The 27665-nt window shown below is 33.6% G+C and overlaps 3 protein-coding genes and 1 long non-coding RNA gene across 7 annotated transcripts; 3 read left to right on the forward strand and 1 right to left on the reverse strand.

Annotated features, from left to right (window-relative positions):
* The first annotated feature begins 805 nt into the window (after nucleotides 1–805).
* Nucleotides 806–5404, forward strand: LOC100781283 (dolichyl-phosphate beta-glucosyltransferase). 3 transcript variants are annotated; one of them, XM_003518597.4, is made up of 11 exons: nucleotides 806–958; nucleotides 1343–1482; nucleotides 1568–1616; nucleotides 1982–2088; nucleotides 2943–2988; nucleotides 3351–3485; nucleotides 3614–3703; nucleotides 3801–3932; nucleotides 4020–4103; nucleotides 4333–4397; nucleotides 4907–5404. In XM_003518597.4, exons 2-11 carry the CDS (start codon nucleotides 1382–1384, stop codon nucleotides 5097–5099), a joined length of 1002 nt encoding a protein of 333 aa, XP_003518645.1. In that variant the 5' UTR covers nucleotides 806–958; nucleotides 1343–1381; the 3' UTR covers nucleotides 5100–5404. The 3 variants fall into 3 exon arrangements, with proteins under 3 accessions (XP_003518645.1, XP_014621549.1, XP_006574852.1); XM_014766063.2 differs by having other exon boundaries at nucleotides 4345–4397; XM_006574789.4 differs by having other exon boundaries at nucleotides 819–958; nucleotides 1320–1482.
* Nucleotides 5405–7297: 1893 nt separating this feature from the next.
* On the forward strand, nucleotides 7298–8985 carry LOC100786283 (epsin-2; the record flags this gene model as incomplete). Its single annotated transcript, XM_041011774.1, has 5 exons — nucleotides 7298–7468; nucleotides 8140–8259; nucleotides 8356–8517; nucleotides 8616–8733; nucleotides 8941–8985. Coding segments are annotated over exons 1-5 (552 nt in total), but the record flags the coding sequence as incomplete, so codon positions are not given.
* Nucleotides 8986–21898: 12913 nt separating this feature from the next.
* Nucleotides 21899–23401, forward strand: LOC121173928 (uncharacterized). Its single transcript, XR_005889547.1, has 3 exons — nucleotides 21899–22300; nucleotides 22526–22586; nucleotides 22757–23401. It is a non-coding gene; the product is annotated as an uncharacterized lncRNA (long non-coding RNA).
* Nucleotides 23402–23500: 99 nt separating this feature from the next.
* On the reverse strand, nucleotides 23501–27200 carry LOC100781831 (actin). 2 transcript variants are annotated; one of them, NM_001252731.3, is made up of 5 exons: nucleotides 27054–27149; nucleotides 25506–25575; nucleotides 24969–25362; nucleotides 24025–24638; nucleotides 23501–23919 (listed from the first exon to the last, which is right to left on the reverse strand). In NM_001252731.3, the coding sequence occupies exons 2-5, from the start codon at nucleotides 25563–25565 to the stop codon at nucleotides 23854–23856; spliced, it is 1134 nt and encodes a 377-aa protein (NP_001239660.1). In that variant the 5' UTR covers nucleotides 25566–25575; nucleotides 27054–27149; the 3' UTR covers nucleotides 23501–23853. The 2 variants fall into 2 exon arrangements, with proteins under 2 accessions (NP_001239660.1, XP_025979950.1); XM_026124165.2 differs by having other exon boundaries at nucleotides 23679–23924; nucleotides 27054–27200.
* Between the last annotated feature and the right edge of the window lie 465 nt (nucleotides 27201–27665).

Here is a 27665-nt window from a genome sequence, read left to right on the forward strand (position 1 = left end):
CTAGTGAATCATGATTCATTACAAGTTATGTCTTATGCCTTTGAAAAATAAGCAATCGAGATTGCATTGACTAAATCAAGGGTCCGAATTGCATCAATTCAAATGCCTGCATTTTTCACACATTAGTCATTCATTATCATTATAGGGGTTATAAGATTGGCTTGGTGCTAAAAGGAGAAGAGAAAGGGAAAATGTGGTGAGTTCAAATCCTCAACTAAGAAAAACTAACAACTAACAACTAACCGTTGTTATAAAAAAAATTATTGAATCATTATGTGTTTTCCTCACTTGTCAATGAAGGTTGGCTTGGTGTTGAAGGAAGAAGGGAAGGGGGGAAGGTTATGAATTTGAATTCCCCATTATTAAAAACTAACAAATTAACAACTAATATTTGTTAATAAAAAAAATAGTGAATTATCATGTGTTGTGCTCACTCGTCAACGAATCATTTAAAGTTATCATGCATAAAAAAATGATTTAAAAAATATAAACAATGAAAAAAATTTCAAATTAAACAACAAAAACATAGTAGTCATATATGAATGTGGAATACACAATGTTAGGGGCACACTCTATACAGAATGAAATCACATTTTTATTGAGCAATGTACACAATGAAAACTGTTCACACCCCCTTTAACACACCGAAACACCTTTCCATTGTGTATATTGTTCATAGAAAATGTGCTTCCACCAAGGATATTTTTGGAAACAAGAATAACAAGGACGCAATGGGGGTGGGAAAGGGGTAAGAATAGCAATACCCAGTTCAGATTACAAGTTAGCCTTATGAGTTCCAGTTTGGGTCTATTGTTGTTTTATGTCTTTGTACCTTAGGCCGGTAAAGAGAACCGAGCGAGTAAGGCTGCGTTTGGGTCGGGTTGAACTTTGAACTTCGAAGAGTCTTGATCGACGACGACGACGACGTTGAGCTTCTCTCTTCGTTCAACTCAATCCGGTAATTCTTCCAAACCATCTTTCAATATTCGATTCACTGTTCTCCATTTCCTTCCTTTAATATTAGTTTTAATAAATATAAATATACAAAGAAAATTAGCAATCGTTATGCTTTGACTCTGTTCTGACCACCATTGCTTCTTCAGTTTTTATTTTGTTTCCTGTCATGATGTGTATCTATACACTAAATCAATCAGAGGTAAGAAATTTTCTTTATTCCATTATGATGACGATGATGATGAAATCAAGGTTTTGAATTTGACAAAATGATATTAATTTTCATTTGTTTTGAATGTGTGTGTGTATACTGAATGGCATGATTCCTTATGTGCTATGTGTTGTTTAATGTGAACAATGTGTAGAGATTCTCTGTGCTTCATGGCAGGGGTAAGAAGCTGGCAATAGCTGCAGCATCTGAATAGGAATGGATTATATCTGTTTTTTTGTCACCTTCACTGCGATTGCGCTCTTAGGGTTTGTCTCTGTAGTGTTTTTTGAAGCATATAAAAGAAGAAACAACCATCAGTATGTCCTTGTTTTTACTCATCTAATATTATGTGTATATGGACTGGGAGTATTAGTTTAATATTTCCATTTTGATTTTCAAAAGGCATATTGAAGTTCCGGCTATTTTTGAGGATCCTAGCTCGTTGAAACAGGTAAATGTTTCCCTTTGCATTGTGTTATTTCTGTAGGTATGCAAGATTTTGTGAGCATTGTTTATTTATTTACTTATTTTGGGGCATTCTTTAGGAAGTCTAATTTAGTGAAATAAGTCTGGAATAACTGACTTTAGTAGTCCACTTTTCAAGGGCATTTTTTTTTTCTTTCCAAAGGATTGGCAAGTGAATTTGGTAATGCAAAATTTTGACTTTGTTGCTGCAAGGGTATAGGAAAATTGTAATTGTACAACTTGAAGATTGCAGGTCTGGAGGAAACATGTTTTAGCCTATTTTTCAGCTTAGCTTTATGAAGATAGCTCACTGTTATGATATGGTTTTGCTTGATACTCTTGCATATTTAGGTTCCTTGCCCACATATTGTTGATCCAGCCACAAAGTATATTTCTTTGATTATCCCTGCATTCAATGAGGAGCATAGGCTTCCAGGAGCTCTTGAGGAAACTATGAAGTAAGTGAAAATGTGTTGTTTTTACCTAGATTTATGTTTTCAATGTTAATATCAATAAAAGGATTTGGGTTTGGATGCAACTTAGTTTGTCTACTTTGGTCATTCTGTTATGAAGTTTTTGTTGTGTGTGTATAATGTCAATTGCAATGAGTCTATTTGACTTCTTCTGTCATAATCTTATATTCTGTGTTTGCATCTGTTAGAGCACTAGAGAGGATGATCAAAGGCATTACTGTATTATTCAGTCACAGATAACTAAAAGTTTGTTACAGAAAGATGAGCGCAGCACCACACTCCAGAGCCTCTGGCTCCTCAGGGAAAGATACCTGCTTAACTGACACTCACCAAAAGCATGCCTCCAACCCCATACTCAGTCTCCTGCTACCTCCACAGTGACTAACTGCCACCTCTCTACTAACTCCTAACAACCCCTGCCTCTCTTCTAGAATATACTTTCCATAAATGGGTTTCCTAGGACTTGTGTCCAGCTCCTGGTCCATAGGCTGATCCCCTTCTCCCGTGCCCATCCCCCTCTGTCGTTATGTGTGTGTACTGATTAGTTTTTGTAAGGTGGTTGTATACATAACAGATGCCATGTGATATGTTAACATGTTTAACCTCCTCTTACCTGAAAAAAAAAGGAGTACAAACAACCATGGTAAGAAGCCAAAAGCAGGCTCAAATCCAAACTTTTATGCACTTTCTTCACGGTACTATTTACTTGAATAGGTTTGGACTTCATATGCATAGTGATGTAACTAGTTATTTAACAGCTTCTCTTGTGAAGTAGCTTAGCATATATTGTATAATTTTGGTACTAATAAACACAATTCTATTTATGCCTTAATTTGTAGTTATCTTCATCAACGTACTTTAAAGGATTCTTCATTTACATATGAGGTACTTCCAGTTCCAGTTCCTATTATCTATATAACCCTGTTTTAATTCTATTCTCTTGGAACTTTGTTTTAGATTCTAGCTTATTGTCTTGGGAATATTAATATTGATTTAGAATTGTAAAGAAATTTCTATATTACATGATGAGGGTATCTGGTGGACATATAAAAAAGGCTTTATTTCACTCATGAACTTTACTAATGTGAAGTGAAAATACTTTCTATATTCATTAAAATCAGTTTGGTCTAACATAGCATATCTGAATCTCTTTGCTCAACTTACTTTCTTCCAAATGCATTTGTAACTCTGCGGATACACTTCTACATTCTCTTCACAATGGACGCTTGAGCAGGTTGTAATTGCAGGTTGTAATTATTGATGATGGAAGTGCTGATGAGACAAAAAGAGTAGCTTTTGAATTTGTGAGGAAATACACAGTAGACAAGGTAAGGGTCATCCTTCTAGGAAGAAATCACGGCAAAGGAGAAGCAATCAGAAAAGTGAGTCTTATTTAAACTATAGTTTCTTAAAATCTATTCATGTTGAATGTCAAATGGCTCTGTATCACACTATGCTTGTTGATAATTAATTAAGGCTTTTTTCTTTCCTTGAAAGCATTGTATTACAGGGAATGATGCATTCACGTGGTGAACTACTTCTTATGCTTGATGCTGATGGAGCAACTAAGGTCACTGACCTAGAAAAGCTTGAAAATCAGGTCAATGGAATGCTACAATAACAGTTTTCAGAGATCTTACAATCAAATATTTGTGGTGCTAAATATTGATATGCATTGTCTAATGTTCTGTGATCAGATTCAAGCTGTTGCCAAAAGGGAATATCACCATGGAGATTCAAGCGATAGTGATCCCAGATTTAGAATATCTGATATCCCAGCTGCTGTATTTGGCTCAAGAGCTCATCTAGAGGAGAAAGCTTTAGCTACAGTTATGTGTTGCCTTCTTCATTCTTTGTTTTATTGTTGCCATATGTGTAGATCATCTTGGTTGAATAACTTAAATTGATGCTTTCAGAGGAAGTGGTACCGCAATTTTTTGATGAAGGGCTTCCATCTTGTGGTTCTCATGGCTGCTGGTCCTGGAATTTGTGATACACAGGCAATTCCCTACTTCATTAGTTTTTGGGCTTGCATTTTGATTTGATACTCTCCTGACTGGTATACAGATTATGACCAGAGCTTCACCAGACATGGTAGTCGTGTCATAAAAGCCTGTTGACATTAGCATGATTTATCTTTTCATCACTTCTCTGCTTCTGCATTTCTTGTGTTTGAGCATGTATATTTGATGTTGGTTTTTATTCTCTGATATTGACTTGTACTTCCAGTGTGGTTTCAAGATGTTTACTAGGGCTGCAGCCAGGAAGCTTTTTTCAAATGTACGCCTAAAAAGGTGACTGTTCTTAGATCTCTATAGAAAGCAATAATTTCTTAAAATTTGAAAGGAAATTGCTTCATAATTCCGAAATAATAGAAAACTGATTGTTCTTATTTTTATTAGTAAAAAATTGTTCGTACAAACTTCACTTCTTTGGTTTAACTTTCTGTCACTCAAAAATGGATTTAAAAAAGCACACGCAAGAGAAGGACCAAAAGTGAACAAACTCTGACATATGTGGTTATATTAGTAAATTACAAGCCTAGAGATATTTGATATGAAAAAATTTAGAGTCTACATATATAATTATTATTATTTTTTTTTAAATGAGAGCCCCCCTTCTATATCCGTTCCAGCTGTCACTACCTTTGTTGGTTTATTTGATATGCCATATTTGTATCAGTAGACTATGCTCCTGTCTATAGGTTTTGATATGGGATAAATATTTATCGCAATCCTTTGAATTACAAAACAAATTAAACAAAACTTTGTAATTTTATAATAGCCTTTGGCATTCTCTGCAGGTGGTGCTTCGATGTTGAGTTAGTCTTTCTGTGCAAGTGGTTTAGGATCTCAATTTCAGAAATTTCTGTGAATTGGTCTGAGATTCCAGGATCCAAGGTGAATCTTCTGAGTATACCTAACATGCTTTGGGAGCTTGTGCTCATGTCTGTGGGGTACAGGACTGGTATGTGGAGAATTTCTAATTCTGCCTGAGTGAGCGTCCATGATCAACTTAACTGGGAAGAGAAGTGGCATTTTCCTATCTAAACAAGAGTCACCTCTTACACGAGAACATATGCTCTCATGCTGGGCTTAAGGGACGATCATGCAATTTTTAAAGTTTGTAGGACTAACCATAACCTTCCGGATTATTTCCCTTCAGTTTGAGATCACAGAGGCTTTCATCCTTTTTACTTTTAGTATTGCTATTTCTACTAGGTAAAAATATATTCAACAAAGTATGTTGTTACTGTTGGCTGGGAATAGTTTTTAATCACATTGGTTTTTATTTTTCTTAATCAAAATATTCTATAGATAACTTTTCATTCCTTTCGTCCCATTTGAAAGACATTGTTTAGTATTGGTGAGTTGTTGATGCTTTTTGTTCATCTCTCCTGGAAGTAAATGTTATGGCTGCTGCAGATTGTGTTAATATCGTGTTAGCAAAGCTGTGTACTGTTCCCATAAACACAAGAAGCTGAAACCCTGCTTTATTTCGTGCAATTCTCATAGCTCTTGCACATATTACTTGAGAATAAAAACTACAAAATTCACACATGTAATGAAAATATAGAAATGTGATATTAATACACCTAGTGAGAAAGGAGAGAAGAGATAGTGTCTATGTCGTAATATTTCATGATCGTAGTTTTGACTATTTCAGTATTGCACATCCTCTTTTTGTTGTACTGTAGAAAAACCCATTTTGCAATGTTGCAAATCTTGATTTGTTTGTTTATTTTAGTAGTTTGTTTTGAATAGAATATTACATATTTAACATGAGTGAGAAGAGTAACTTAAGTACATTATTGTTTGTTTTGGAAATTACAAATTTTATGTCAAATGTTAGCGATTGAGAATATATATATATATATATATATATATTACTTAATCTGTAGTTTTTATTATTTATTTTACAGTTTTATTATGTGATCTTATGGTAAAAGCATACATTCATAGTAATTTCACGAGCTACAAATAAGTCACCACTGAGGTATAGGATAGCCTCCGGTTTACACCAAGAGGCGCGGATACAATTTTTAATTATTGGATGAAATTTACGGAAAGTTTATAAAATGAGAAGAAAATTTTATCATTTTTTTTTCTGTTTTCTATAATATTTTTCTACCCAGTGAGAAATTTATCTCGTGTAATATGGTTACATGTTAGAGTAGATATTCTTTCTAATAGTATTTTTACATATAAGAAATATATCAAGTGAGAAGCGAGAACTGTTGTTATTGCATGAAACTGAAAAAAAAATAGACAGATTATATTTAAATGATCAAAAATAGAAAATAGAAATAGATTTTTTAAAGTAGTCATTTGAGTTTTAAGTATTAAAAATGTCTAATTTAGTTAGTTGAGTAAAATGTATGAATGTTATAAATTATTTTATAGATATAAAAAATAATGAGTTGTAACGAGTTTGGTTTAAAACATTTTCACTTTTCAATGCAATCCTTGACTCACAATTTTTTCGTTGAACGTGAAAAACACGTATGTCATACCATATCCGAACCTACTTTTAATCTTAAACATTTAAGTATGATTGTAGGATTCAAATTTATTATTCACCTTTTTCATGATAATCAAAAGTTTTGCTTAATATGTTTTAATACTCATATTTAAAGGATCTAAGAGTTTCTTTCATTCAAACTGATACATGTTGATAGTTGATACTGATATAAATTTGATCTAATAACAGTGTGTTAGAAGATTTTATCTTTAAAGAAAAACAAATTTTTTTCTTAAAAAGTAAGTAAACAGTGATATTTTGGAAATTCCACATAATCAGAAGTTTCTATGCACACACGTACACACTAGTTTTATATACAACCTTTTAAGCATCAAACAGATTTTAAACTAGTCAACCACAGAATGAGGAATTGAGATATCAACAGTATTTTATAAGTTCACCGGGTCAAAAATTTATTTGGCCATCAAGGAGTAGTTTAAGGCACTCTTCTAAACGACATGAACTTAAAGACAAAGATGCTTCAGCAAAACATGCCTTTGAATTATCATGCTTACATTATTTCTCATCCTTTCCAAATCACAAGTTAGGCTTATTCAGTTATTCTACCTTTCATTACATATGCAACTCCACTTTATAAAAGTATTAGTGCTTTTGGTAATGGAGCAGTTGCACATGTTACGTACATAGATACGGAAATTATGGATTATATCATTAAACTAGTCTTTAAATTCTCCATCACTATTATCCTCAAAATTCTTCCGAAGAAGACTGCAAATATGAGTTCTGCTCTCATCCATGAAATCAAAGGGCAAGCATTTCGGTTCTTGAAGGAGAAGATTAAAACTGCAAGGCTAGTGCTCACGGATGTTACACCAGTACAATTGTAACTCTTCATTTTTCTCTCTTTCTGACCAATGATCTCAACTCAACCATGCTTTAAGTTATTGATTATTTGAAGATAAAAAGAAATCCTTCTCCTAAGATGGCCAGGATAGCTGAAAAACTATGAAGCTCTTAGTCATGCATGGAACTAAATCATGCATGTTTTAAGTTAGTGGTTATTAAAAAAAAAGTTAAAATAAAATCCTTCTCATTAGATGACTAGAGAAGTTTATAATTCTTTGACAAGGGAGGAATGATATTATTTATTTCTTAGAATTTGGGAGTGGATATTTGCAGCCGGTGATCCAATAACCAATATTACCCGATAGGCTCAACGACTACTAGAAGATAGGATAGGTTCTATCTATGACACCATCTTAGAAATTAGGTTTAGTCTATCATTAGCCAATGTGAGATGCAACAAAGTACGAAAGGAATGATATAACTCGTTTTATTGAAGTCTTAAGAAACCTTTCTTTGGTACAATATATAATTTATTAATGTCAAGATCAAAGGAATTGGTTAAAACATGTGAAACTACTTGTAGAAGGGCCATACTTTTTAATTTTTTTGTGTAATCATTTTTTCGTTTTAATCAATCATTTGATTTTTGACATGTTTGAGGATTTTTTTTTTTTTTGTGTGTGTGTCTGTGTGACTGGTGCTATTAAGAATGACAGAAGAAGTCACAAATGAGAATCCACGGCCACCAGATACGCGAACCAGGAGTATAATAGCACGAGCTGCCTTCGAAGTGGATGAATATGAGAGAATAGAGATTTTGCATCACAGGTTTCCGGTTTCTTATGTCCTGATTTGGTTATTCTGATCTCAAAGACTCTTTTGGTAAAGTGTAATAATTGTGTTCTAGTTTTGTGGAGAAAACAGGTTGTCGAAATTTGATAAAGGGTATTGGAGAGCCTCATACAATGCTCTTACTTTACTGGAACATCTTCTAACTCATGGACCTAAAAGAGTACCCGAGGAGTTTCAATGTGATATACATGTTATTGAAGAGATTGGACAATTTCAGTACATTGATGAAAAACGGTAGGTGATGTCTCAGTTCAACTATTTTTTGTCACCACAACTTTGTAATTGTTGCATGAATCAAGTGATGACCCTTGTTCCATTATTTCAATTTACAGGTTCAACTGGGGTTTGAGTGTTAGAAAATTATCAGAAAGAATATTAAAGCTCTTAAAAACAAGGATTTTTTCACAGAAGAAAGAGCAACAGCACGCAATCTTTCTCATGCAATCAAAGGTTTTGGAAGTTTTAATTGTAACATCCCAATTTTTCGTAAATAAATTTAAAAAGTTTTTTTAGTAAAAATAAATAAATAAATAAATATAGAGTAAATAATAGGCTGAGTACCCTAAGTATAAATAGTTATGTTAAGTCAGCTGCCTCCTTTTGGCCTCATTTTCGTTTTTCCTCTTCTCCTCTCAAAACCCTTTCTTTTTCCCGCAGCCCATCAAACCTATCTCAGTAAAACGACGATCTCGAACTCGTTCACCGTTGGATCGTCGTGAAATTTGAGTATCATGTTTGCAACCCAATTCCGAACATTCTCACCGTTGGTAATTTCAAAATCATATCTGATCTTAGAGAAAAGCCCTTCGCATTGTAGCATTTTAATTTCCCGCAGAAACCCAAAATTGTCTCGGTAAAACTACGATCCCGGTTTCGTTAGCCGTTGGATTTTCATGAAATTTGGATATGTTGTTCGAAATTCAATTCCGCACGCTTCCACCGTTGGGATTTTTGAGAAAATATTCGTGGAGGAAGAAAAAGGAATCGCATGAAGACAGTACAAGTGAAAGTTTCAATCTCTTCTCCGTCTCTCTGACGTTTTGGAATTCTATCGGAGCAGTCAGAGAAATAATTGAAAGAATTTCAGGGAACCACTAGAGATGTTGCTATCGCTGGTTGAAGACACGTGAGTCCGCTCAGAGGTAAGGGATGAGTTATTCACAATTGGGGATTAGTGAGAACATGTGTAGGGATCCTTAGAGGATTAAATTGGGGTTTTATTTTGGGATGTTTGTTAAATTACAATTTTTCCCTTTATGATTATAAATAAAATATTGATGTCCTAATGAAGATTGCTTGATAAATTGTGCTCTTGATATTTGTATGTTTCGACCTATGATTTTGATATAATTGTGTAATATTATTTGAGGGGTTTTAGTCCTCATGTTGTGATGGTCTTATATATAAATTGTTATATTGAGGATATGAAATGATGATTCAAATTGTGAGTATGTGATGAATTGTAGAATAACATGTTACTTTGAGATTATAATATTGTTATTGAGATTGAATATAAGTGTAAAGTTGAACATGTGTTAATTTGTGAGATACGTGTAAACATGTGATGGTGGATTGTCACACTATGAGATGTGAAATTGTGAATGAGTTCTAGTTGTGGATAAGTGTGTAGTTAACACTTGATGTGAAATTACTTGTGTTGTAAGCTATGAATTGTACAATAACCCGACCAGTGTTATCTTGAGAAAAGCGTTGATGCGCAGTGTTAAAGAGAAAATGTAAGTTTCCTATTTAGGAACCAGTGTTAAATCGTAGCCCAATTGTGTTGAACGTGTTTAAAACACGAGTGTAAGGTCGTGGGTGTTGTATAATTCATGAGCAGTGTCTGCATGCAAAAAATTATTTTAGGGGTTGGACCTGAATCAGGAGGGAGAGGCCCTGACGGACTCTTCGGAGTGTAGGCCTTGGGGGTCACTGGGTTTGAGTGCTCCTTTAAGCCTATGCTAATCTCATATGGTTGGAGCATTCTCGCAAAACATCGTGACCCTGACTGGTCTCCCTATGATCTTACTTAGTGAGAGTGACCTGACAAACCCATGGTGTGGTGTGTCTTGTTATGTACTCCTAAGCGCCCCAGGGTGGTTTTTCACTGACATGGTACCACATTGCATATAGGATTAAGTCTTAGCATAACTATTGCATATGCTTGCTAATTGATGTGTTATTATATCTTGATCGAAGTGTGAGATTCTTGTGTAATGTGATTGATAATTGAAAAGTGAATTTTGAATGACAAAGTGGTGAAGTTACGTGAGCTATGTTTAAGCAAGTGGTATCTCATTTATATAATATGTATATTTAATTGTCTTGTTTCTCTATTAGCTAGGAATGTGATAACTCACTCCCTGTGTGTTGTTGTGTTTGGATCCTGTGATGATCTTGAACTTGTGTTCGGGGGAGCAGATGAATAGGTGGATGACTATGAAGAACCTCATGCTAGAGGACACGGGAACACAACGCTCTGATAGGATGTAACATTAGGATATAGGTTCTATATTAATTGTATGAAGCTTAGACGACCTTGTTGAGTCGAGAATACTTTATTATTTATTTGGACAAGTTTAAATATGATGTAGATGAAAATGAATGTGAGCATTTTTCCCCTTTGAAAGACTTGTTTAAAAAAAATGTTTTAAAAATACTTTTAATTAATATTTGAATTTTTTTTATTCCTTATTAGTATGTATGTGAGGGGTAGAGGGTGTCACATTAACCAACGAAGCTCAGAAATAGATGAAAGGTTAAGTGACTTTCCTTCTAAGATTTATGGGAAATGTAATTCTTACTATGATCATCGTCAATATGAAAAATATGATTTCACAAGCTTAGGAAAGAAACTCAGTACTACGAATGGAAATGAAAGAGAGCAACAAATACATGAAGACAATGACAATTCAAAGCTCCTCCTAAAGCAAGAAAATGATTCAAATTCGAAAGAAGTCACAGAATAATATCATTCCTTTATTCATGATCGAGAGAAACTGCCTACAGCATCCCTGCTTTCTGTGTAATGAGATGTAACAAGAATTTATACAATTTAGCACTTGAATTACGTAGTTTGGTGAGGGGGGGGGGGGGGGGGGGTGCTTAAGGACATCGCAGAATCAAAGAAAGGGTGTATAAATATGTACAAATAATTAATACAAGTATGTCATAATATGATTAGTGATCGACTATAATTCACATTTTACAGTAATAGTCGAGTTCAAATTTCAAAACCTTTATCCATGACATCCACAATAGTGTTGTTTTAGTTTAAAAATGTATTTTTAAAATTATTTTACGTAACACTTTTTTAAAAACAAAATAACAGGAAGAAAATTGATCACACCTTATTTAACAAACACAACCAAGAATGAATTCAGAAATATATCAAGGGGGCTGAATTTGTTTTTTTTTACATAATTATTTAAAACCTAACTTCTAATAGGAAGGCTCTGTATGCCCCCCTAACCCAACTATGATATTAAGCTATCAGCCATAAGAAACCTATGAAGGTTAGATGAGTCAATATCTAAGCATGATAATGAGTAAATTTGAAAATAATACCCCAGACCCTGTGTATTAGTTGGGTACTTATATATGTACTCAAGTTCTCCGCACTCTACTTAAGTGTAACATCAATAAATAAATAAAATATTAATTAAAATTAATATAATTAAATTAAAAAAATCATTTCTTAAATCATTCAAACATAATCATACAAGAAACATTAAAAACATGGATGAACATCGTCATTTTTAAATGTGATGTTCTGGTTCTTAAAGTAGACAACTAAAAACCTTTTCAAAAACAATATACTACTTCAAGAACAAGTATGTAATATAAAATATTAAATCATATATGAATTTATCACATCTAAACCATATTTTGTTTTATAAATGAGATGTACTGATCAACCGGGCAGCACATACACAACGCAAAATGAGCTGGCTGTAGCCTGTAGGCATGGAACACGTCTAGGGATCAATCATAAGTATGTTGAGTGCTCAAGTCAGTCATAGTAGCAATTTGAGCAACATATCCAACACTAGGTTAGACTTAATATATTTTAAGATAATCTACGTGATAATTAATAGATTGGTGAAATGTTTTGTAGAAGAATTCAAAAGGAAGAAAAGTAGACATGCATGCTTTATTTTATGGCATTCACTCGTGCAAAGTTTGAAGAAATGAATATAGCCACTGTCTTGATACATTCCTTAGAGAGCTCCATATGGATTTCCGAGCAATAAAGCATCTTGTTAGGAATTTTATAATTTTTAATTAATTAATATGAGCTATATATTATATTATAACATTTATATTGGTTATTTACATTTAAATGAGTTCAATATAAAGTGTTATATTTAAGTGAGCTCATTAGACTGCTAGAAAAATTAATATGGGCTTAATAAGCAAAAACCAGTTTGACCCATTAGGAGATAATGAGAACCCTAATAGGTTTAAAACATAAGGCATGATTATGGTCCCCAATACACCAAATCAACAAATAGTTTCTCCTCTCCTCCTCTCCTCATCTAAAGAGAAAATGAAGGTCCCATAAGGAAGAAGGTAATTAAACCAATTGTTCGTGACCACTGTCAGATTCTGCTGCATGTTGCTCAAGCTCTCTATGAATCCAGGTATTCCATAAAACCTCTTAATAATCTGAAGTAATGTGTTTTGGTGCTCATTTGATATTTTATAAGGTTTATTGAAAATTCCTAACAAGTGGTATCAGAGTCACTATTACTGTTAGATTATTGAGATTTAAAGCTCTGTTTAATATGTATTATATTTGGATCATTTTAGTTATATGAACCCTAATTTTATTTTGGGGAGAAACTATTTTGATCAATAAAATTGTAAAATCCCTAAATTTATGTGTTACGACCATAAAATTTTTCTCCTCTTTAGAATTAATAAAAAGCCTCTGCATTTGATTTACGGGATTGTACAATTTTTTTTGTTTGTGTCGCATTTGTTGGCATATTATTCTATTTGGGATAAAGGTTCTACGAATTTGGTGTTGGCATTTAGTATGTGGCACAATTTCATAAATATTTTTTTTTTGTTTATATGAATCAATAATAAGACAATGGTCTTTTGTCTTATATGAATAATTTATTATTTTTTTTTTTTGGCCAACTATTTTTTTCATGAAACGGTGATAAGCTGATAATTTATGTTATTCATGTGGTTAGTATAAATTTGTGATAGTACCGTGATATGTTTGTTTCGGGTGCGTAATTAGTTTATCATGATTTAGTTTTTTCAAACATTTACTGCTATCACAATTGAGTGCAAATTTAACCATTACGGATCCTTTCCATTTATTTGCGTGTCCTGTAATTTTAATTAAATTGATTGAACCATTATGTTGTCAAAGTAACCTCTATTGCGTAAATTAATTTAATTAAATTGCATGAATGTTAGTATGAAATTATTTATGCGAATTGTGATCGGTCCAAAGGAAGACACAATTTGGCCAAATAATAACATACCTACGACGATAAATATGTGATAATTATATATTTTTTGTGTGAATAATAGTCGGTACCAAGAAAGGCTATTATTTGACAGAACTAATTGTCAATATTTGATCATTGCGTTGAGAGTACCAATTACAAATTAATTTCTCTGTCCAAAGACTTGAATTAATGTTGTGCTGGGTATCTTGTGATGGATCTGTTATGGGAAATATTTGCATGTCTTGTTATATATATACTTTATATGACTTGCTTGATTATTTGTGAACATGTTATAATTTTTGTTCTCTCTTTAGTTAATATTACTAGTGCTGCAAATGTTGCCCAAATGAATTTCATCCCAATATTGAATGTGACAAATTTTAAGGTCTGAAAGGAAGCCGTAGAAATTGTTCTTGGTTGTATGGATTTAGACTTGGCACTGAGGACGGAGCGACCCATTTCCACTTCGGAAACCTCTAATGAGGTAAAAATTGAGAAGTGGGATCAGTTCAACCGAATGTGTCTTATGATCATGAAGCGCTCTATTCCAGAGGCATTTCGGGGCTCTATTTCTGAGGGTCAAAGTGTAAAGAAATTCCTTGAGGAAATTGAACAATACTTTGCCAAAAATGAAAAGGCGGAGACGAGTAACCTTTTGGCTAAACTCATCTCCATGAAGTATAAAGGCAAAGGGAACATAAGGGGGTACATTATGGAGATGTCCAATCTCGCATCGAAACTCAAGTCACATAAGTTAGAGCTTGGTGAAGACCTGCTCGTGCACTTGGTTTTGATCTCGCTTCCTGCACACTTTGGGCAATTCAAAGTGAGCTATAACACTCAGAAGGACAAATGGTTCATCAATGAGCTTATATCTTACTGTGTGCAAGAGGAGGAGAGGCTGCAGAGAGATAGGACTGAAAGTGCTCACTTGACTTAGACCTCTCAGAATAAGAAAAGGAAGAAGACTAAGGGTGCTACGGAAGGGACTTCTCAGCAAAAAAAACAAAAGAAGGATGAGGAATTTACCTGTTACTTCTACAAGAAGTCGGGACACATGAAGAAAGGGTGTCCCAAGTATGCCGCATGACATGTGAAGAAAGGTAAATTTCTTACTTTAGTTTGTTTTGAAGTTAATTTGACTTTTGTACCTAAAGATACTTGGTGGGTAGATTCTGGTGCTACTACTCACATAAGTATGACTATGCAGGGTTGCCTGTGGAGCCGACTGCCAAGTGATGATGAAAGATTCATCTTTGTGGATGATGGCAAGAAGGTTGCAGTGGAAGCTATTGGAACTTTTAGATCACAATTAAAAACTGGATTTTATTTCCATTTATTTGAGACTTTTGTTGTACCGTCTTTTAGACGGAATTTGATTTCTATTTCTAGTTTGAACAAATTTGAATTTTCTTGTTCATTTAAAAACAATAAAGTTAGTCTCTACCAAAATTCAAATATGGTTGGTTCTGGTTCTTTAATTGATAATCTTTACATGCTTGATGTTGTTAGTTCCTATAATGAAATACTGCAAATAAGTTCACATGGTACAAAACGAAAATTGAATGAGAATTCAGCCATCTTATGGCATGTGTTTAGGCCATATTTCTAAACAAAGAATTCAGAGACTTATGTTGGATGAAATTCTTGACCCTTTGGATTTATCAGACTTTGAGGTTTGTATTGAATGCATAAAGGGAAAACGAACAAACATAAGGAAACTAGGTGCCAAAAGAGCTAAAGACGTCTTGGAACTAGTGCATACAGACATTTGTGGTCCTTTTCCTACAACTTCTTGGAATTGACAACAATATTTCATTACGTTCATAGATGACTACTCTAAATACGGTTACCTATATTTGATACATGAGAAATCCCAATCCCTAGACGTTTTTAAGACTTTCAAGGCTGAAGTTGAACTTCAACTTGGAAAAAAGATTAAGGCTGTCAAATCTGACCATGGTGATGAGTACTATGGCAGATATGATGGATCAGGAGACCAGCGTCTAGGACCTTTTGGGCTTTTCCTCAAAGAGTGTGGAATTGTTTTGCAATATGCTATGTTGGGCAAACCCAGCATGAATGGTGTAGCAGAACAAAGAAACCAAACTCTTAAGGATATGATGAGAAGTATGATTAGTCATTCCTCTTTGCCAGAGTCACTTTGGGGAGAAGCCTTAAAGACCGCAGTTTACATCCTTAATAGGGTGTCAAGTAAAGCAGTTAACAAAACCCCTTATGAACTTTGGACTGATAAAAGGCCAAGCATTAAACATTTGCACATTTGGGGTTGTCCGGCTAAGGCACGGCCTAATAGGTCACATGAAAGAAAGCTAAACTCAAGAACAATTAGCTGCAATTTTGTTGGCTATGCTGAACGCTTTCAGGGCTATAAATTTTACAATCCCACCTTAAGATCCTTTTTCGAGATGAGAAATGCGAGATTTCTTGAGGAAGTTGAGTTTGGGAAGGAAGAGAACATAAGGAATGTTGTCTTTGAGGAAGAAATTGTTATTTACAGTGATCAAGTCCTCGTACCTATTACTGTTTAAGACACAACTACAATAATAGAAGACAATGTTCAAACTATTGACATTGTTCCAGAACAAGACAATAATGAGGTTCTCTCTCAAATACCTTTAGAGCAACCTCAACAACCTCAAGAAATACCATTAAGGAGGTCCATTAGAGAGAGGAGAAGTGCAATCTCAAATGAATATATTATATTTCTACAAGAACATGAGGATGGTGTTGGTTTAACAGAGGATGATCCAATCAACTTTTGTCAAGCTATGCACAGTTCTAACTCTCAAAATTGGATTGACACCATGAAGGATGAGATAAAGTCTATGAATGACAATGAATTTTGGAATCTAGTCGAGTTGCCTGAAGGTGTGAAACCTATTAGTTGTAAATGGATATTTAAAACCAAGAAAGATTCAAAGGGTAATATCGAGAGATATAAAGCTCGTCTAGTTGCTAAAGACTTTACTCAGAAGGAAGACATTGACTATAAAGAAACATTTTCTCCAGTATCTTCAAAGGATTCTTTTGGTTAAATTGTGTAATTTTAAGACCTCCCATTTGTTATATTAATTTGTCTTGTATTTTTTGGTTAAATTGATTAAAACAACATGTTGTCAAAGTAACCTTTGTTGCGTAAGTTAATTTGATTGAATTTATATGGATGTTGCATGGAATTATTCATGTGAAATGTGCTCGGCCCAAAGGAAGACACAATTTGACAAAATAATTACATGCTTGCAATGATAAACATGTGGTGATTATAAATAATGTGATTTTCCATGTGAATAATGAAATGTTCAAAGACAATCATTATTTGACTGGAATAATCATCATATAAGATTTCCATGTGAGCAGTGGAGTGTCCAAAGACAACCTTTGTTTGACAGGACTTATCACTAATGTTTGATCAATGCATTGAGAGTACCACTTACAATTAGTCTTTTTCAATCCAAAGATTGAGGATTAATGGTGCGTTAGATATCTTGTTTGAATCTTGAAATTTACCATAAAGATTATTTGTGCATTACATGTTTATTGTTCTCTTCTTTAATTGTTGTTGTTGTTACTACTATGGTTTAAATTACTCATATGTGAATCCCAAATCTACATGTATAAAATTTAGAGTTTGAAATTATTTTTGTGAGAGTCCTAAGGTGATATATGAGTAACCTTGGTATGCAACACTAGAAAGTAGTAAAGTGCATTATGCATTAATTAAAAAGAACAAGGAACTACATATTTTCATATCGAAAGTCTAGAAGTTTAGAGATCATTGGGTATTATGACTTCGATTATTTCAAAATGTCTTAATAGCAATCACTTCACATAAGGATTCACATTTTGCCATGTTGGTGGAGTTAATATTTTGCTATGAGACATTATACTAGAATTTATGATTGCTAAATTATTGTAACTGGTTTGCCTATTGTCATCAACATTAAGTAGCCATTAGGTGTTTATTGAGACAATATCTTAGCAGTCTTGTTAAGGATTCAACTAAGTAAAAGTTTTTTTTTTGGTTGACATAGAGTATTTGGTTATTGAATAAAGAATTTAGAAAATACATATTTGTATAGAACATATAGGAATTCATTCCATGCTAGCTGACCCATTTATTAAAGGTTTGGTACCTAGAGTTTTTCATGAGCACACTGCTCATATGGGTGTAGTTCCTAATAGTACCTTAGTTTAGTGGGAGTCTCATTTATGTTTTATATCTTATGTTTTCCAAATATTTGTATTATTTAGATTTTTTGCAGAAATAAAGTTGATGTTTATCATCTTATTTTGAGTTCGTTTTGTGTGCAATGTGTGTATTGCATTTTGGATTGATTTCTATAAAGAATAAAGTTTGGACTAGTTGGAAATAGACATGATTAAGATCACATTGTATGTAATTTTCATGCCGCTTATTCATATTTGATTTATGTTATCGAGCATGAGTAACAGTGGTGATCATTATGGCTTAGTCAAGCTAAATTGTGATGAAAACTACAGTGATTTCCTGTTGTTATATGAGATGGACCAGATTGTATAAGAGGAGTCTAAAAGTAAATAACATACGGTTGCGCGCCTAAAGAATTTTGTGATATAAATGTCTAAGGTTAATATGAAGCCCAAATGGGAGATTGCTAGAAATTTTATAATTCCTAATTAATTAATATGGGCTACATATTATATTATAACATTTATATTAGTTATTTACATTTAAATGGGTTCAATATAAAGCGATCTATTTAAGTGAGCTCATTAGACTGTCGGAAAGATTGATATGGACTTAATGAGCGGAAACCAGTTTGACCCATTAAGGGATAATGAGAACTCTAATAGGTTTAAAGCATAAGGCATGGTTATGGTCCCCAATACACCAAATTAACAAATAGTTTCTGTTCTCCCCATCTGAAGAGAAAATGAAGGTCCTATAAGGAAGAATGTGATTTGGTTGAAAAAGATCATTAAACCAATTGTTCGTGACCACTGTCAGATTTCGCTGCGTGTTGATCAAGTTCTCTATAGATCCAGATATTCCTTAAAACCTCCTGATAATCTGACATAATATGTTTTGGTACTCATTTGATATTTTATAAGGTTTATTAAAAATTCCCAACACATCTACCTATGTTGCTTGTAATAACATATGAGAGTGTCCTTTTCGTTCTCTCACATACACTTCTCAACCTTCCAATTAATCTCTTAGCATCGGCAAGAGTTATTATAATAATACAGACAAGTTTTTCTGCTAAAAGTTTAAAGATAAATTATATAAAAAAAACAAATAGGTAATTGTAAAAAACATAATTAATACCAAAAAGAGTGTTGTCAGGATTGGTGGCGGCCAGATTTTTAGCAACATCGGCTGTATGAACGGAATGTTGAATGAAGATAAAAAAACCCAGAAACAACTCTCAATGCTCTTTGGGTGCTGGTCGATAGAGATTGTGTTATTATCCCTCCTCTAAGTACCAACGCATAAATAAAAAATCAGTGTTCAACAAAGTAAGCTTTTAATGGTTCCATCAAATAGATTAATGAGGATCAGAATCTGAAATTAAAAATATCTGGATCAAAATCTAAAGTTAATTGCTATAATTTGAAATGTAATATTAGGATCAGATTTTGAATACAGTTATTATAATTACTTAATCAGTCATATCTGTAAATTAATTTCAGATTCTGATTCTCATTATAGACACAAAGTGCTTATTAAGATAAGAACCATATAAAGAAGTCCGACGAAAATAACATTTTATTAATGTACTGAATTACATTAAGTACTGAATTTTGATACAACCTTTTTAATATTAATATATAAAAGGAAAATGCTAGTTTTTACGAAAATGTTTTCGTAAAACAATATACGAAAGAGCTGGTTATTTTTTTAAAATTATATTGTTCATTGAATTCTGTTGGTTGTAATCATATAGATGCTATTGACACGTATGTGTTCGTACATTTTGTGCGTGAAAACTTTCGTACACAATAACAATGCTCAATATAAAAATATGTCTTGCTGAAATTGCCAGGTATAGTGTTAGGCTAAATATTTAAAATTGTTGCTTGTTCCATCTATTTCAATTTGAAAACTATGCTGCAGAATGAATCTCAACAATTTCTTTTTAGTAATTTATAGTTCTATATTCTTAATTTCATAATTATTTCAATCTCACATGTCTTTCTTTTTCATCACACTCATCAGCTAGCAGCCTATACTCTATTATTAGGAGTTTGGCGTTTTATGTCACATTTTAACTCCCTGCTTTATAGTTCTGTTGTTAGTTTAAAGAAGGATTTGTCATCGTAAGTGTATTTGACATACATCTTTAAGACCTTGTACCAAAAGATACTTCCCAAATTCAAGCATACTTTTTTGTGTAAAATGCCCCAAAAAATTGAGTAAATTGTAAAACCGTCTTCTACAAAATGAAAAATTATCTAGATGTAATTGCTAGATGAATCTAGAAATGTTAAAGGTCAAGTTTATGAATAGACCATACCACTCTTATAATTGATAGGACACACTCTTAGTCACAATCTTCTAAACATGCTCTAAAGTGGTAGTCAACTTGTTAGTGATCACTTATGCTGCTTTTGGGTATAGTCAGTCCTCAAAGGATTAATCCTTTTGGTTGAGGGTATCTTACTTCACCATTTTTTTTAATAACAAAACTTAGATGAAGTTTCTTAGGTTTTTTGTATAGTTCTTCAATAAGAATTAGTGTTTCACCTCTATAATTTATGTACTAAAGGTTTGCTCTAAAGATCATAATAGGTTATTAAGATGAAACTTCAACTTTAATTAGAGAATATCACTGAAAGCATCCCAGGAATTATGTCTAAATTTTGTCCTTAAATCAAAACTTCTTAACTAAGAGGGTAACAACCAATCACTGATTGATCATTATTAATTGTTATATTGACTTTGCCATGGATGTCCAATTATGCAGTGGTTGTATTGATAAACTAGAGTCATCTAATTGATTTCTCTGTCTCTTTCTCACCTAAGTGCAATTATATATATGCAGGAGCTGTACTAACACCCTAGCTGCATTATTATATGTAAAGAGTGCTGGGTTTTGGTTTCAGTTTATTAGATAGTCGATCAATTTTCACATGCAACTTTGGTCATTCAAATATACTTATTTTCATTTATTTTCCTCCTTCATGCCACGGTGATAGTAACTGATATGGTAATCTTTGATTACATCCATTTGCGAAATTATGATCCTCATTCACAGTTTTTTTTATTTTTTATTTTTTATAATAATCCTCCTTCACAGTTCGGTAACTTTTTTTTATTTTTTTTTATTTTTTGGAGTGTAAGAAATAGAATGGAGAGTTAGGTAAAATACAAATGACATAAATACATAATTAATTGCTTATGCTTTAACAATAACTCATGTGTTGCATGTTTATAATTAGGCTTAAATATATTTTTAATATCTAAAAAATATATCATTTTCATGTCGTTACTTAAAATTCATTTTTTAATTTGTTCTGTTAGCAATTTTTAATAAGAAATCTTTTAATTTGTAGTCCTAACTCTACTTTCCCAAGAGGCTTTTAGTCTCTTTAATAATATTCATTCACCAAAAAAAAATTCCTTATGATAGATAAGAGGACTAATTTAGCAAGGATAATGGCCGTCACTTTATAAAATTAATAAGGATATATTTAGGGATTGTAAAAAAAATACTAAAACAATTAAAATTCCAACCAAAATAAATAGCAAGTCAATTTATGAATTTTATGCCTTGTGGCAGAAGAAGAAAAGTTGCAGTAAATTATATTTTCCCCTATGTTCAAATCATTTTTTTTTTTTTACATTTTAGTTTAAAATATACACGCTCATCTTTTTAGAAATGAACTAGAGCATGGACGTGTGCGATACAAAGTAATTTTTTATATGTATAAAAGATATCTTGACAATTTTATTAATTACTTATATTGCTGGAAGACCTAAAATTAATAAAATCACTAACTCTCTCTTGACTCAACTATAAGCTAAAAGTCTCTCAAGAGGGAAATTCTTGTATGAAATTGTAGATCAAAATATAAGCAAATCATAACTAAATTTACTTATTTAATGATGTCACCGATTATTGTTATATTGGCTTTGCCATGGATGTCCAATTATGCAGTGGTTGTACTGATAAGCTAGCGTCATCTAATTGATTTCTCTGTCTCTTTCTCACATAAGTGCAATTATATGCAGTAGCTGTATTAATAATATTATACGTGAAGTGCTGGCCGGGTTTTGGTTTCAGTTTGTTATATAGTCAATCAATTTTCACATGCAACTTTTGTCATTCATATACAGCTTGTTCTGTTCTGATTTCAGTTTATTATATACAACTGGTATTGGCAAGTTATATTATTTCCCCTTCATTAGGATGACTTGACTTTCTCTCGTTGCTATTTGGTATATATCATCCATCCCTCCATTTCATACGTATGCTAATTTAGTATTCTTGTTTAGATTGTTGATGATATAACGAATAGGCTCGGCCATGTTTTGCTAGGTACTGAAATTATTCATTTCGTTCTGTTTGTGGGTTACAATTCTCCTATATTAATCTTTTTCTTTTGTCAAAACAATCTATAACAATTCGTTCTTGAATGATTACTAGTTTGAGAGAGTATCTAGTAACTTTTGTTAAGTGAGCATCCAATAAGATAATCATGTTGAATTGATGCTTTAATTTTACTGAAAACTAAATGATTTTTTAATTTAAAATTGATCACAGAGTCTGAATCTTTCATAGTCCGGGATCAAATTTATGACGGATTCTACAGTGCAAAAGTGAGGTATGAAAGTTTATTTTAATCCATTAGATCAACTTATTTTAAAATCAAGGTTTCCTATTTTTCTTTTTTTTTTGTTTTATTTTTTATTTGTTTTCTTCTCTTTACCAATTTTGCCCCCTCTTTCTCCTCTTCTCTTTCATCTACCTCAAACCCCTTATCTCCTCCGCTAGCCCACCATTCTCATTTACTTCAACCACCGCACGCCACTTCGGAAAAGTGATTTCCGACAGCTCTCCCCCCCTCTCCTCATCGGGAACTACCACGACGCTATTGTGGACGACCATGACGTTGCAACACACTGCATCGACACTGCCGCATACTTTCTAAAGTAGTAAAGCAGGGTCTCTACTGTGCCATCGCCGACAACGACTCCACCGCCACTGGCAAAATAAAAAAATGAAAGCATGAGGGTGGCAAGACGATAGGAATGAACCCCTGACAAGAACTACCATCAGAGGCTAGAAGGGCTTTGGGTTTCTTTACAATATAAGACTAGGAGAAAGAGAGAGAACACATGCGGCAAGACAGAGAAGCTGAAAGTACGACAAAGAAGTAGAGAGAAAGAAGAAAAGGGGGAGAATGAAAGAGAGCAGAGGGTAAAATAAAAAAATAGAAAATGTTAATCATTGATTCAAAAATAAATTAATCTAGTGGATTAAAATGAATTTCTACGAAAGTAAAAAGCTTTCAGACGATAGAATCCATCTCAGATTTATATAATTTTAGTTGGCGTTTCTCCATGATACAATTGAACACTAAAAAAAACTTCACCGCCCGAGGGATTTATTGTATGATTTGTAACGCATTTTTCAATGGTGACAATTGTAAGAACATAATATACACGCAGAACACGAGGCAGAAAAGAGTATTTTAATTTTCTTCTAGTGTACAGTAGTGACTAGAAGATATACGGTGCTCAGTGAATTAACTTGCTACTGTTGTATTTGAAAAGAGTTAACTTGTAGTTCAACGGATGAAGGATTATAATTATGCATACCAAGGGTACAAGCGTAGTTTGATATAATCCAGCTAACTCATACTCAGAATGAACCAGTTAAAAACTTATCAAAGTATAAGAAAAGAACTGGACCATTTTAAAAAACAACTCTCCTCACCTTCTGCAAATAAATGATCACTCCAACAAGAGAATAAAATGAAAGGATAACAAAAGCTAGAATCAAAGGGTTACAATCTGCAATGCATTGCTTCCAGACAAATCGTGATGATAGTAGTCTTTCCCTTCAATAACCCTATCTATCGAAACAGTTTAGAAGCACTTTCTGTGCACAATTGATGGACCAGATTCGTCATATTCTGCCTTTGCAATCCACATCTGCACTCAAAACAACAGTTCGTGTCATTATTATTAGCATAGAAGAATGTATCTCACGATAACATAACATTCCAAGAAGCAGGAAAAAAAATGAAGAGAACAAACCTGCTGGAAGGTGCTAAGAGATGCCAAGATAGAACCACCGATCCAGACACTGTATTTTCTCTCAGGTGGTGCTACAACCTTGATCTTCATGCTGCTGGGTGCCAATGCAGAAATTTCCTTGCTCATTCTGTCAGCAATACCAGGGAACATGGTTGTTCCTCCTGAAAGAACAATGTTACCATAAAGGTCCTTCCTGATATCAACATCGCACTTCATTATGGAGTTGTATGTTGTCTCATGAATGCCTGAAGCTTCCATTCCGATCATGGATGGTTGGAACAGAACCTCTGGACATCTGAAACGCTCATCGCCAATAGTGATGACCTGCCCATCAGGCAACTCGTAGCTCTTCTCGACGGATGAGCTGGTCCTGGCTGTCTCCAGTTCTTGCTCGTAGTCAAGGGCAATGTAAGACAGCTTTTCTTTCACATCCCTTACAATTTCCCGCTCGGCTGAGGTGGTGAAGGAATAACCACGCTCAGTCAAAATTTTCATCAAGAAATCAGTGAGGTCACGACCGGCCAGATCAAGACGAAGGATGGCATGTGGGAGTGCATAACCCTCATAGATAGGGACAGTGTGGCTGACACCATCACCAGAATCCAACACAATACCTGCAAAAAGAAGGCAAATAAATGAAGTTTATAAAGTCAATCACATGATATATGGAAGCTTTATACAAGTTTTCTACAATCACAATTTCCAAATGCAATGCAGTTCACAGAATGTGTTTCTTCCCCATTTAGTAATATGTCAAGTGAAATCATTCACAATGAAATGAATCATTTTCAGTTTATTCTAATATATCTGGAAATGCAATGTTGAACATACAGACTTTATAGATGCTAATGGATGTTGACATGTGTTTATTTCAATTTCAAAGTTCCCAGATAAGTTCAAACTATACAGCCTCAAGCTAACCAAACAAATAAAAAATTGCTTACCAGTTGTACGACCACTTGCATACAGTGAAAGAACAGCTTGGATGGCTACGTACATAGCAGGGGTGTTGAAGGTCTCAAACATGATTTGGGTCATCTTCTCACGATTAGCCTTGGGGTTAAGAGGGGCCTCAGTTAAGAGAACTGGATGCTCTTCTGGGGCAACACGAAGCTCATTATAGAAGGTATGATGCCAAATCTTTTCCATATCATCCCAATTGCTCACAATTCCATGTTCAATGGGGTACTTGAGAGTCAAAATACCCCTCTTAGATTGTGCCTCATCACCAACATATGCATCTTTTTGGCCCATGCCAACCATCACACCAGTGTGACGAGGACGACCTACAATGCTGGGAAACACAGCACGTGGGGCATCATCTCCAGCAAATCCAGCCTACAAAGATTCATTGCAATTAATTTTTCAAATTCACAGAAGTAACATTAATGTAAAATGATATTCCCATAAAACCAATAAAAAGTATGTCAAAGTTACATTATCAACAAATTTAATACACAAACAAAAGATCCCTCATGTACCTTAACCATTCCTGTTCCATTGTCACAAACAAGAGGTTGAATATCCTCAGTGTCTGCCATCTTCTACTATCTGCAGGATAAATGATGAATATTCAGTAAACACAGCCAAATCTTGTTTTGAACAAGACAATCCCTATACTAATCTTGTTTCTCTCCACTTCCATGGCATACTATGAAAAAGTGACCGAGAAAAACTCCAAATCAAAGGACTCATTGACAGGATCTCATAATTAAATCATAAACTTAGCCAAATCAATTTCAACTATCCTCAATCCTTTTGGTTTATAAACAAAAGTGATGTCCAATGACAGACACAAGCAGTAAGCTAACCAATTGCAATCACACATAACAAAAAGGGGAAACATATAAGCTTAAATCTTATACATTCCCTTGTTCTTCTTTTGTTTTAATTTTTCTATTCCTTTAGGCAGATTAGTCCCACAGCAAGTCATTTCAAAATAACATCCATCATGTAGCCCTAAAAACTAAGAGATGGGTATATCATGGACAAAGCATCATGTAAGAAAACGATTAATAGTGTACACTGTACAGATATATTATAACATAGCAATAATATACAATAAACAAGTCGGGAAGATGACTACCAGACTGATAGTAGTATTTAACATAGAAAAGAAACTTGTATCCCGAATTAAATGATACACATAAGTGTGTCCCAACATAGTAAAACCCAAATAAAAGTACATACTGTACACATACATCCTACATTCCTCAGACAAGAGCAAAGAGGTTGACAACAGAATAAGTTGATTAGACATGCATCATGAGACATAATAGTAGGTTGTTAGAAGGGTAGGGAACACTCAAACCGTTGTAAATATCCAAAGAAAGGGTCCACAAAGGCAAAGCATTATTACATTTCCTTTTCTGTATCTCTGCTTTCAGTTTTAAGAGAGAGGGAGGTTCACCACACTTTACCAACATTTTAAACATCGCTAATTAATTGCATCACGGCAAAAAGTAAACTAATACAAATCATTGGGTTCTCTCAACCTCAAACAACAATTCAGATTCGTTACAACTCATCCTCAAATACCACACTTTTGACAGAACCATCCTCAACAACGACAGATCCATCCCTATCTACCACAAATCTCCAATATACAAAGACAACGACGCATGATGTAACCATTTAAACCAATCAAAATGGTTCTTTTATTCAAAATAAAACAAGAAAAAACGCCTACTACATAACCAACACCCAGATCGATCAATTTTAAACGAGCCAGATTAAAAAGATTCTAAAGAAACACCAAACAGACCAAAAATCTAACAATAATCCAACGCACATCCACTTAAAAAGCTATCAAAAAGAAAAAAATCAAAAATTTCTCACACCCAATGGATAAATCGAAATCTAACAGCGACCCAATTGAAATCCAGCTACCCAACAACTAATAAAACAAAAACGCAGAATACTCCATTCGAATTGAAGAAAAAACCAAAATTGAAAGGTGAAAATTGAAAACGGAAATCAAAGAAACAGATCCAAGTGAAAGAGAAACGGATCGAGGGAAAGAAACGGACCTTGGGAAAGGAAATGCCGAGTGTGATGGAAGGCAGAGAGCGAGAGAAGAATGCACAGAGCTAGTGACGAGAAAGAGGGAGAGAGAGAGAAGGACCAAGTGGAAATGGAAATTGGAATTCAATATAAGAACCACGAGATGCAATGTGGACCGTTGATTTTTTTGGTTTTAAATCAAACAGCGATTTCCACGGTGCTTGGTTTTTGCCCTCCTATTTTTATTATTATATTTATATTTATTTTATTTTCTCTCTTTTTCACTTTTTTTGCTCTTTTTTCTTACACCCATTCATTCCTGTCGTCTGTTTTTATCATCAATAAAAAAAGAAGTCCTCTCTTTTTATACTTGGCTAATGCTAGTATGTGTTTCACCGGAAAAATTGGTAATTTTTAGCATGCATTTTTTTCTTTCTTAATTTTATTTAGGTAAGAGATTGACTCTTATTTATGTTGGTCCTCCTTATAATGTGTTATTAAAATATTTTGAGATATTCAAACTATCCTTTCTTGCCAAGTATTTGTTTTTACTAAATTTAAAGCTAATATTAACAATAAAGGTCGTTTTATTGGGATGCCTACTTAATTATCTCTTGAATTAGTAAGTACTACGCATA

The sequence above is a fragment of the Glycine max genome, chromosome 2, assembly GCF_000004515.6.
Source record: "Glycine max cultivar Williams 82 chromosome 2, Glycine_max_v4.0, whole genome shotgun sequence".
Taxonomy (NCBI): domain Eukaryota; kingdom Viridiplantae; phylum Streptophyta; class Magnoliopsida; order Fabales; family Fabaceae; genus Glycine; species Glycine max.

What these genes read in the sequence shown, in the direction of transcription:
- LOC100781283 (XM_003518597.4), top strand. Translation starts at nt 1,382, where the DNA reads ATGGATTATATCTGTTTTTTTGTCACCTTCACTGCGATTGCGCTCTTA. An exon ending in ATCCTAGCTCGTTGAAACAG is followed by an intron (nt 1,617 to 1,981) that starts GTAAATGTTTCC and finishes TTGCATATTTAG; the next exon opens with GTTCCTTGCCCACATATTGT. An exon ending in GCTCTTGAGGAAACTATGAA is followed by an intron (nt 2,089 to 2,942) that starts GTAAGTGAAAAT and finishes CTTAATTTGTAG; the next exon opens with TTATCTTCATCAACGTACTT.
- LOC100781831 (XM_026124165.2), bottom strand. Translation starts at nt 25,565, where the DNA reads ATGGCAGACACTGAGGATATTCAACCTCTTGTTTGTGACAATGGAACA. An exon ending in ATGGAACAGGAATGGTTAAG is followed by an intron (nt 25,363 to 25,505) that starts GTACATGAGGGA and finishes GAATCTTTGTAG; the next exon opens with GCTGGATTTGCTGGAGATGA. An exon ending in CTCTTAGCACCTTCCAGCAG is followed by an intron (nt 23,925 to 24,024) that starts GTTTGTTCTCTT and finishes TGTTGTTTTGAG; the next exon opens with TGCAGATGTGGATTGCAAAG.